The sequence below is a fragment of the Chiloscyllium plagiosum genome, chromosome 2 (assembly GCF_004010195.1).
Source record: "Chiloscyllium plagiosum isolate BGI_BamShark_2017 chromosome 2, ASM401019v2, whole genome shotgun sequence".
Classification (NCBI taxonomy): domain Eukaryota; kingdom Metazoa; phylum Chordata; class Chondrichthyes; order Orectolobiformes; family Hemiscylliidae; genus Chiloscyllium; species Chiloscyllium plagiosum.
In genome coordinates, this window is record NC_057711.1 from 129,599,407 (window position 1) to 129,610,963 (window position 11,557).

The 11,557-nt window shown below is 43.1% G+C and overlaps 1 protein-coding gene across 1 annotated transcript in view; it reads left to right on the plus strand.

Annotated features, from left to right (window-relative positions):
• LOC122558088 (fibrillin-2-like) overlaps positions 1 to 11,557 on the plus strand; it is a 318,053-nt gene that overhangs the window by 295,871 nt on the left and 10,625 nt on the right. The window contains exons 58-59 of the mRNA XM_043706411.1: positions 628 to 756; positions 5,149 to 5,268. Of these exons, the coding sequence (XP_043562346.1) occupies positions 628 to 756; positions 5,149 to 5,268 (249 nt within the window). The remainder of the gene's footprint in view (positions 1 to 627; positions 757 to 5,148; positions 5,269 to 11,557) is intronic.

Consider the following 11,557-nt stretch of genomic DNA (forward strand, 5'->3'; position numbering starts at 1 on the left):
GCCTCATCTTCCGCCTCGGAATACTTCAACCCCAGGGCATCAATGTGGACTTCAACAGTTTCCTCATTTCCCCTTCCCCCACCTCACCCTAGTTCCAAACTTCCAGCTCAGCACTGTCCCCATGACTTGTCCGGACTTGTCCTACCTGCCTATCTCCTTTTCCACCTATCCACTCCACCCTCTCCTCCCTGACCTATCACCTTCATCCCCTCCCCCACTCACCCATTGTACTCTATGCTACTTTCTCCCCACCCCACCCTCCTCTAGCTTATCTTTCCATGCTTCAGGCTCACTGCCTTTATTCCTGATGAAGGGCTTTTGCCCGAAACATCGATTTCGCTGCTCGTTGGATGCTGCCTGAACTGCTGTGCTCTTCGAGCACCAGTATCATACAAAGGTGGGCTCCTTAAGCAAGCCATGTTTCCCAACATGGCACCATTTTTTGGATGCTGCCTGAACTGCTGTGCTCTTCGAGCACCAGTATCATACAAAGGTGGGCTCCTTAAGCAAGCCATGTTTCCCAACATGGCACCATTTTGGAATTAAAGGTTGGGCGTTCTAACTTGACAAACAGATGTTTTACGCTTAGTCACCAGTAAGCATTACATGTACCTTTCTGTTTTATAGATAACAATGAATGTGCATCCCAGCTCTCACTGTGTGGACCCAAGGGACTTTGTCAGAACTCGCCTGGAAGTTTTAGCTGTGAATGTCAGCGAGGATTTACCCTTGATAACACTGGGTTAAACTGTGAGGGTATGTACCTTCAGACCTGACTTCTTCAAGATACTTATGCAATTGTATGCATAAGTTACCCGCTCAATGTCTGATCATAGTAAAGGTACATTATACCATGGCACTATGACCAAATGGAGTTTAATAGCGTCTGACTAAGAGAGCTCCAATGACGCATTCCTACCTGTGATGAGATGTTAACCAACAATGAGGGTGGCACAGTGTTTCAGTGGTGAGCACTGCTGCCTCACAGCGCCAAGGTTCCAGGTTTGAGTCCAGCCTCGGGCGACTGTCTGTGTGGAGCTTGCACATTCACCCCGTATCTGTGTGGGTTTCCTTCCGCAGTCAAAGATGTGCAAGTTAGGTGAATTGGCTATGCTAAATTGCCCATAGTGTCCAGGGATGTGTAGGCTAGGTGCGTTAGTCAGGGGTAAATATAGGGATGGGGGAATGAGTCTGGGTGGGTTACTCTTCGGAGGGTCGGTGTGGACATTTTGGGCCTATTTCCACACTGTAGGGACTCTATGATGCCCATTTTGCATTCTAATCCCAGCAACGTGCCTAAACTTCCGCGCTCACCTGTATCTTGGCTCGGCAAACCCACAACATCCTGACAGGACAGAACTTTCTCCTTTCTGGAAATGGCTGAGCAAGTGGTGGGTAAAAGCAAATTATTGGGTGGATTGACACTGCAGAGGTACTCCCTCCAACCTTGGCAGCAGTTACATTCTGAGTGGGACAGTCCATGGGTGACCATCTCAAGGCCGTTAGATGGTCGATTAGTGGCTGAAAGGGCCTCAGCCTGTCAGCTACCCAATTGCTGACAGAATTTAACAGGTAGAGGAGAGGCTACCTTCCTGTCACATTCCCACCTGCCACGTTGATGGATGAAGGACTCTTTTCCCTCACTCTGGGAGTAATTGAAAGCAGAGAGGGGAATAGCTGCTGTAACTTATCCCCTGCTCTTGCCCCTGAACCCCTCAGCCTGTGACCTTTCCACTACCCCTGAGTAAAAACTCATGGGGTGTGGCTCCTCAAAACTGGGCAGCCTGGGTCTCTAGGTACCAGCTCAATGTTTCAATCACTACCAGCCCTGATTGGTTGACAGCTGCGGGCAGGGCAGGACTTTTAGTAACAAGGCTCCTGATTGGCTGAGAAGCCTGCCAGAAAGTTCTGAATTGACTGATTGGAGCTTGATCTTTCAAGTTAACTTTCCCATGAGGGTGGGATTGATTTAGTTATCCCTGACAGCACCTTGCACCACACTTACTACCAGAGACCTCTAAATCAAGTCTCTAGATACTGTAAGATCAACATCAAACCTATCACTCAAATAAATCCAAAGAAGAATGGGTAGAGCAGGAACATAGGAATTTTTCTTGGGAAGTAATGTGCATACTATTGAACAATTTCAAAATGTTAGTTTAATATTGCAAAACGTTTCTAATGACAGACTTGCAAAGTGTTTCACAGAAGCAATTTTTGGAAGGCTTTCCATTTTGGTTCCAATTGTTAATTTGCAAAACTGCTTATCCAAAGAAAAAAAGGCTGGGTTATTTTCAGACACAATCAGTGTGCTGCTTTAGGCACTTGTCATGATTGTAAGTCATCAGAAAGCTTGGCTATAACTTTTGACAAGAAAAAGGCTTTGAGGTGACATAATCGTTGTTTGAAAGATTCTGACATTGAAATTTCAATGTAGTGACAGTTTGCAGCTCTGTTAGCCCAAACTGTCTCTGATTTAGTTACATTGTTATCCCTAAAGGCAGGTTAGCTTTTTATTTCAGTTTACATTTTGTCTTGAGTTAACACAAAGACAGAAATCACATTAGTTTTGATTTGATTTGATTTACTGTCACAAAGAATGAATTTCACTTTTTTACTGGTGACATTACAGCCAGTGTTTCACCAAAGCTCAGCTGACGAAGTTCAAATGCCAAGCAGAAGCCCATTTAGCAATTATGCGACAAATATTAGGAATAAGACTGTCCAAAATCTAGGTCAGCTCAAACACAAGAAATAGTTATGACTGTTTCACTTGGATCTGGATAATTCAAAATCTGCCTGATTTTTGGGACAGCTATTCTCATAATAATGAAGCAATACAGCTTAATTTGGTGAACTGAAATTAAAATCATTTGATACTGATTTCAGTGTCTCTCTGACATGTCCTAGAAGAGACCTAGAACTACAAAATCTCATCAAAGTCACTCTCTCTTAAGATGTGCAATTTTATTCAATTTGAGCAGAATTCCATATAAATTACTATCCCTCTGATATCTTGCCCAACTGGACATGACTAATGTGTGAGTTGGAGCAATGAGTGTTCACTGACTATGTCTACAAGTTAGTGAATCACAGCCAATCCTCAATGTTGGTACCAGATGTGTTGAGAAACTATTGTTGTAGAGTCATACAGTACAGACTCAGACCCTTCCATTCAACCAGTCCATGCCAAACATAATCCCAAACTAAACTAGTCCCACCTGCCTGCTCTTGACCCATATCCTTCCAAACCTTTCCTAAATGTCTTTTAAAAGTTGTAATGGTGCCCACATACACCACTTCCTCAGAAAGTTCATTTCACATGCGAACCATCCTCCGTGTAAAAAAATTTGCCCCCATCTCTTTTTTGAATCTCTCTCTCCTCTCACTTAAATACGTGCCCTCCCTAGTCTTGAAATTGGCTTTTGAAACTAATAACTGTTTTAATTGCAGTTAACAATACATGAAAAAATATCAAAAATATTGTGCCTTATTTCCCTCTGTGTCCCCCTTGAAGTTGATATTTCTGCCATTATCTGCCTGTGCAGCTTGCGATGTAAACGGCAGAACAGATCAGCCTTTGTAGAAGCTGCCACATTTTCACTTGCATTGAAATTAAAAGCAAAATACAGCAGGTGCTGCAAATGAATCTGAAATTTTCATAAGTACAGAAACATTGGAGAAACTCTGCAGGTCTAGCAGCATTTGAGACAGAATTATAATTAGTGTTTAAAGTTCAACATGAGTCTTAAACAACTCTTCTTGTTGCGAAGAATAGTTAAACCAGACTGGAAACATTAACTCTGTTTCCCTCCCCACAGATGCTGCCAGACCTGCTGGGTTTTCTGTTTTTATTTCCCTTCCAATAAGTTTGGACAGCTTTGGATTTTTCCTTAATTCCTACTCTGATTCTGTGCTGGAAATGGCTGAGAAATAACCAAGCAAAGCCCCTACAGCCCATAAAAAATGTTAGACTTATTAAATGACTGCACATTTTAAAGAAATGATGTTTTTTTGCTTTTTAAATCGTAAAATATTGAAAAGCTAAAGCAAATAGAGAACTTCTGCAAATCAGCTTGCATCTGTAAAGGGAAAATACAAATCTGTGTTGACTGTAGCAATTGGCACATCACGTTGTCTATTTCAGTCTAAGCATTCTCTTATCAAGGGTAACCCTCTTGTAGTGTGTTTAGTTCTAAGTCTGCCATACTAATACAGAGTTAAAAATCACACAACACCAGGTTATAGTCCAACAGGTTTAATTGGAAGCACATTAGCTTTCGGAGCGTTTGAAAAGCTAGTGTGCTTCCAATTAAACCTGTTGGACTATAACCTGGTGTTGAAGATTTTTAACTTTGTACACCCCAGTCCAACACCGGCGTCTCCAAATCATACAAATAGAACACCTTCAGGCCAGGCAGTGTATTTCAATGTTGGGTCAGTCAGCAAGGTGTTGCTCTAATGATGATAATAGCAGAGTGGCACAGCATTGAATGTACATTTCTAACTGTACAACTCTGCTTGTCTGACGTTGCTGCATTGTTCGTTTAGAAATAAAAATGAATGCCATTAGTTTCAACATAACTTTGACAGCAAATCATGATCTATTATTGAATGTTGGAAAGAATGAAGATTGATTACTTCAGATAATAATCAACTTTATAAAGGCAACTACTTTCCCATCACAGGTCAAAACAAAATGGAAGTTAAGCTGTCCTGGTGCTTTTGTGCGAATGTGCACGATCTGACAAGACACTATGTCTTCCTTATAAGGAATCTTGGGTTAAATCCCTGAACAAGTTAACTAATCTCAGTTGACAGTAGAATTGTTACAATTGGCAATGCTGCCATTGACTATGAAGGAGGAAAATATTCGGCAGAGTCCCCACTCTTTCTTAATATCCATTGACCCATGCTGAGATACCGGCTTATTGGTAAAGACAAATCAGACTTGGCTTTGATACACAAGCCAATGCTTAGTGTCTAGACTCAAATGTGAAAAATGGTCACTTGGGAAAGACACTGGAGGACTGCCAGCAGGTTTTGGAATCAAACCCGAGATTGAGTCAGCACTTTCAGGAAAGGAGCACATAAACTGGAAACTGTGGAAAACATCATTCTGTTCTCAATTACCCTATCTTTTTGCAGATGTGAATGAATGCGATGGAAGTCACAGATGCCAGCATGGTTGTCAAAATATGCTGGGAGGTTACAGGTGCAGCTGTCCGCACGGTTACATGCAGCACTATCAGTGGAACCAGTGTGTTGGTGAGTATCACGTGAAACTAGTGATCAAATCAATTTGGATTTTCTGTGGAGCCAACAGATCTGCACTTGTATGACTGAATTTTTAACAACTTAGATCAACCTTTCATAATATGGTTAGCATTGCTGCCTCACAGCAGCAGGGACCCAGTTTGCAAATTCTCCCCGTGTCTGTGTGGGTGCTCCAGTTTCCTCCAACAATCCAAAGATGTACAGGTTGGATGGATTGGCCATGGGAAGTGCAGGGTTATGGGGATAGAGTAGGGTTGAGTCTGGGTGAGTTTCTGTTCAGCATGTTAGTGCAGACTTGATGGGCCAAATGGCTTCTTTCTGCACTGTAGGGCTTCTATGATTCTATGAATAATATTAAAATGACAAGAATTTACATTCTACTAAATTGAAGTGGACAATGTAGTTCAAAGAATTATAGAATTATATGAAAGATGACTTCCTCATTTTGCAAAGTTCCTGATTTCAAATTTAACCTGAGCTGATCATCAATAAAAATTCTGTCTCTTCTACTGTTTAGAGACATGAATGCGGTGGATTGACTATGTTTGTCTGAGATAAATAAGCATTAGCTACAGGAGATTTTGCAGTTTGTCCTGACCCATCAGGTTGTTACTATCATTTAGCCTGCCCCTCCAATCGCCACCAGAACAGAACCCTACTGGTCCTCACCTACCACCCCACCAACCTCTATATACATCGTATCATCCGTCGTCATTTCCCCCACCTCCAAACGGACCCCACCACCAGGGATATATTTCCCTTTGGGGAGACAGGCTGCCTACTTGCGGAACGTTTCAGAGAACACCTCTGGGACACCTGGCCCAACCAACCCAACCACCCCGTGGCTCAACACTTCAACTCCCCCTTCTACTCCACCAAGGACATGCAGGTCCTTGGACTCCTCCATCGCCAGACCATAGCAACATGACGGTTGGAGGAAGAGCGCCTCATCTTCTGCCTAGGAACCCTCCAACCACAAGGGATGAACTCAGATTTCTCCAGTTTCCTCATTTCCCCTCCCCCCACCTTGTCTCAGTCCCAACCCTCAAACTCAGCACCACCTTCCTAACCTGCAATCTTCTTCCTGACCTCTCTGCCCCCATCCCCACTCCGGCCTATCACCCTCATCTTAACCTCTTTCCACCTATCGCATTTCCAATGCCCCTCCCCTAAGTCCCTCCTCCCTACCTTTTATCTTAGCCTGCTGGACACACTTTCCTCATTCCTGAAGAAGGGCTCATGCCCGAAACGCCGATTCTCCTGCTCCTTGGATGCTGCCTGACCTGCTGCGCTTTTCCAGCAACACATTTTCAGCTCTGATCTCCAGCATCTGCAGACCTCACTTTCTCCATCATTTATTATGTCAGACACATTGTGAACAGAAGACGTACATTAGTTGGTACAACTACTGAAAACTAAGCCCATTAGGCCTTTGTTTTTTACTCTTTAATTTCTCTTGATTCGCCCAAATCTTTATTTATAAGGTTTTTTTTGTAGTTCAATGAAATTAATTCCATCTTTCTTTATGGGAATTTTAATGTGTGCTGATAGAACAGGAAAGAATTATTTTTGTAATATAAAATCTACCTCAGGCACATGTTTGGTATTTTACACTGGATGGATGTGTTCCTCTGATTTAAACCCCACTACATAAGTGGGAGTTAAGGGACATGGGAGAGAGGATTGTGACGCTAAATAAAGTTCATACAAAAACAATATGAATTATGCTGCAGTTGGAAACCATCTATTTTCTTGGACGGGAGCCAAGTTAAATTAGATTCATAAGTAACAACAGATCTGCTAACACGCTAGAAACCATGATATTATGCGTTGAAATTTTGCTGTACTCAATTATTTTCTATCGTTTTGAGTCATCGAAACATATCAGGTAAGTAACGTTTTAAATGTGCTGTACGAGTACCGTATGTTTAACTGCCTGCTATGTTTTTAGTACATTAAATCATAATTAGTTCAAATGGTTGTTTTCACTTTACAAAACAGAGTGGTTAGTTAACTATGAAGTGTTCCTCTGTCAAGGAAATGCTGTTCAGCTGTAATGCATTATTGGGTTGTTTGTGATTACATGCTTGGGATAGTCACCTGTGCCAGCAACATTCTTTCACAAAGAGTTTTTTTTTGAGTTGTAGGATGTGGGCAGTGTTGGTTATTGAAATAGTGCTGGTGAGTCACATTCCTGAATGAAATTGAATGATTTGTTCGACCATGTCATAGGGCAGTTAAGAGTCAACCACATTGCAGTGGATCTGGAATCAGTTATTGACCAGATTGGGTAAAAGAACAGGTTTCCTTCCCTAGAGCACTTTAATGAACCAGATGTGTTTTTTCAACAACCCCATAGTTTCATGGTTGCTATTACTGGTATTTTTTTCTTAATCCATACTTATTTAATTAGTTGAATCTAAACTCCCTACCTGCCACAGTGGGATTTTAAACTCATGTTTCCACATCATTAATGCAGACCTTTGGGTTACTCAACTGATAACTAAACCATCATACTTCCTTACCCCTTTATAGAATATCATTCTGTTGAACACAGTTTAACAATGATTCTCATATGTGGACCTTCTCCCCATATGGAACCTGTATATTTTCTGGGCTCTGTCCTAAAAAAGCCAAGTTTACAAACGGCCTAAAATTACCACATCTGATCTCCTCGTTCCAGTAACCTCCTTGTTGCAATTAATGTTGTGCCTTTCTGCTTTGTTTGGTTCAAGTAGCAGGTGAGTATACGAGATCCACATTTATTCTAATATCCTTATTTGCAAATGAGTAATACTGTACTATAAAGCAAACAAAAAGTGAGATTGCCAGTTTGAAGGTGCTGTTGAAAGAGCTGCTGCTGTGCACCTGAGATGTGGAGAGAATTGATTTTATTTTTCTTCATTCAAAGGAGGTGGGCTTTGCTGGCTGGGCCAGCATTTATTGCTCATCCCTAGTTCTTGCCAAGCCTTTGAAGGTGAGAGCCCAGTGTAAGTACATCCACAAAGCTGTTAGGGAGGGAGACTCAGGACTTTGACCCAATGACGCTGAAGGAACAGTGATGTGTTTCCTGATGAGTTGTTTGAAGGGAAGGTACATATGGTGGTGTTCCCATATATTTGCGGCCCTTCTCCTTCTGGGTGGCACGGTGGCACAGTGGTTAGCACTGCTGCCTCACAGCGCCAGAGACCCGGGTTCATTTCCCGCCTCAGGCGACTGACTGTGTGGAGTTTGCACGTTCTCCCCGTGTCTGCGTGGGTTTCCTCCGGGTGCTCCGGTTTCCTCCCACAGTCCAAAGATGTGCAGGTCAGGTGAATTGGCCATGCTAAATTGCCCGTAGTGTTAGGTAAGGGGTTAATGTAGGGGTATGGGTGGGTTGCGCTTCGGCGGAGCGGTGTGGACTTTTTGGGCCGAAGGGCCTGTTTCCACACTGTAATGTAATGTAATGTAAAAAAAAAAATGGGTGGTAGAGGTCGCAAGTTTGGGAGGTCCCATTTAATCAGTTTGATATTGGCAGAAAGGGTGTAGGGGTATGGGTGGGTTGCGCTTCGGCGGAGTGGTGTGGACTTTTTGGGCCGAAGGGCCTGTTTCCACACTGTAATGTAATGTAATGTAAAAAAAAAGGGTGGTAGAGGTCGCAAGTTTGGGAGGTCCCGTTTAATCAGTTTGATATTGGCAGAAAGGGTGTCAATCAAGCTAACTGTTTTTCCCTGAATTGTACCAAACTTTTTGTTGACGCTGCACTGATCCAGGCAAGTCATAAGTATTCCATCACATTCCTGACTTATGCTGTGGAGATGGTGGACTGTATTTGGGGTGTCAGAAGGTGAACAACTTGCCTGAGAATTTCAAGTGTCTGAGCTGATCTTGTTGACAGTATATTTATATAGCTGGTCCAGTTCAGTTTCTCATCAATGATAAATGCATGATGTTGATAGTGGGAAATACATTGATGAGAGTGCCATTGATTGTCAGGGTGGTGCTTAGGTTCTCTCTTGTTGGAGATGGCCATTGTCTAGCATTTGTGTGGAGAAGATGTTACTTTCTATTTGTCAGTCCAAATCTTGCTGCATTTGGGCATGGGCTGCTTCAGTATCTGAGGAGTCATGAATGGTGCTGAACATTGTGCAATTATCGTGCCATCTCTTGCCGCTGAGTCAAAAAATTGTTATTTCAGTTCACACTCTAGGCAGCTCAGTACCGAATACTAGGCTGACATCACTGTGCTACACTGACAAATTGTTACAGGTGATGGACAGGATCTTCCTAGGCTCTGACCAATGCGGATTCTGGTTAGAAATTTGAGAGAATCGCCTGAGAAGTTGAGCAAGGTCTTTCTGACACCAGCACAAACAATTCACATTTTCCATCCAGGTTCTGGACATTGAGATGAGATTCTCATTAGTGAGTGGTGAGAGACCTATTAAAGAGGATAATCATTCATTATCACCCACATTACACACTCCTCCATTCTACCAGCAGCTGGTTGGAGATGAGGTGCTGAGAATTCCCGGCATGGACATCAGAGCAAATTCCTAGTCACTCCAGCTCACTGGTTACTCCTCTGGGTCTCCATCTTGGAGATCTGGCTCCATTGTCTGAGGGCATGCTTCTGGGCAGTGCCTACATGCACCTCATATCCACAAAAATTGACACCTGACACATGCCAGCCAATAAGTGCCGTGGTGGCACATCTCTGATCCACGTTTAGGACACTTCTACACTGGCATGCTGCATTTGGTGGTCACCCGTTCTGGTGGAAAAGGACCTCCCTTTTCAGTACGAGGCTATCCTACAGTAGTCCTTAGTCCCTGTTTCAAAGCCAGGCACTGATTGCCCCAAAATTGCCACATTCTGGGGCAAATGTCACAAACTTTGCAGGGCAATTCTAGACTGACAGTGCATGACCAGGTAGACAAGAGAATTTTAAAGATGGCACCAGTACCGAGGAACCCAGGATATCCTGGCAGGAACAACTTCCTCTACCAATGGCCAATGAGGGAATCAGGCTCGTGCACATGAGGGGGTGCTCTCGGGGAGTAAGAGGGAGTAAATGAGGTGACGTGAGAAAACATACTGAGCTTTGCAGAGTGGAAGCCTCTGTGAATCTTAATGAAAATATCACTTTGACAAAAAGATAGTAAGATGCAGCCCATTGTCTTTGGGATGAGATGTGAAGATAAGGCTCCTTCTGCTGTCTTGGGTGAACACGAAAGGTCTGATGGTACAATTTCAAATAAATCAGAGAGCTTCGCCAGGGCTCCTGGTCAATCTTGTTTCCGACTCTATAACACAATATAGTTGGTCTGGTCATTATCCTGTGTTTCTGAAGGGCCGTCACAGAGATGCAATTCTGTCTTTATTATACAAGTTATCTTCAAGGCGAAAGTATTTGTTCAGCAAATTAGTTTGTCTCTGAGTGTTGGTATTTGTTGGTTTTTGCTATCTGATGCTGGTTTTTGAATATTCCTGTTTTTTTTATTTTCCCCATTATTGGGGACTGGACGTTTTGCTGCCAAGACCCTAGACTCTGGATTAATCTCTCTGCCTCTTTAGTTCATTATTTTCCTTGAAATCATGATTTGGAGATGCCGGTGGTGGACAAAGTTAAAAATCACACAACACCAGATTATAGTCCAACAGGTTTAATTGGAAGCACACTAGCTTTCTTAAGGTGGTAGTTGACTACCACCTGATGAAGGAGCGATGCTCCGAAAGCTAGGGCTTCCAATTAAACCTGTTGGACTATAACCTGGTGTTGTGTGATCTTTAACTTCCTTGAAATCGTTTGAGTAAAGATATTGGTAAAGATGGCATCGTCCTACTGGAACATAGGGCTGTCTCAATGGAGAGAAATGCCTGGTGATGGTTTAACCTGAAGGTGAGGGGAGAGGTTCAGAAGGAGGATTCCTCAGCAGTTGCAGGAGTCCACCTTGCTCTGTTAGTATCATTTTTCTTTGCAAACCAGCTGGACAGCCAACTGAGCTAACCCTCCACCCCATTCCTCTACTGCATTGATTTAAACCTACCTCTTTAACCAAGTGGTTATCTTAGTTATCTTTTGGTCATCTGCACTAACATTCAACAAATTTTAAATCTCTGAATCAGTTTTGCTACATGCACGGGAACCCCGCACTGCCCGGTTCTACCTCCTTCCCAAGATCCACAAGCCTGACCACCCTGGCCGACCCATTGTCTCAGCATGCTCCTGCCCCACTGAACTCATCTCTACCTACCTCGACACTGTCCTATCCCCCCTAGTCCAGAAACTCCCCACATA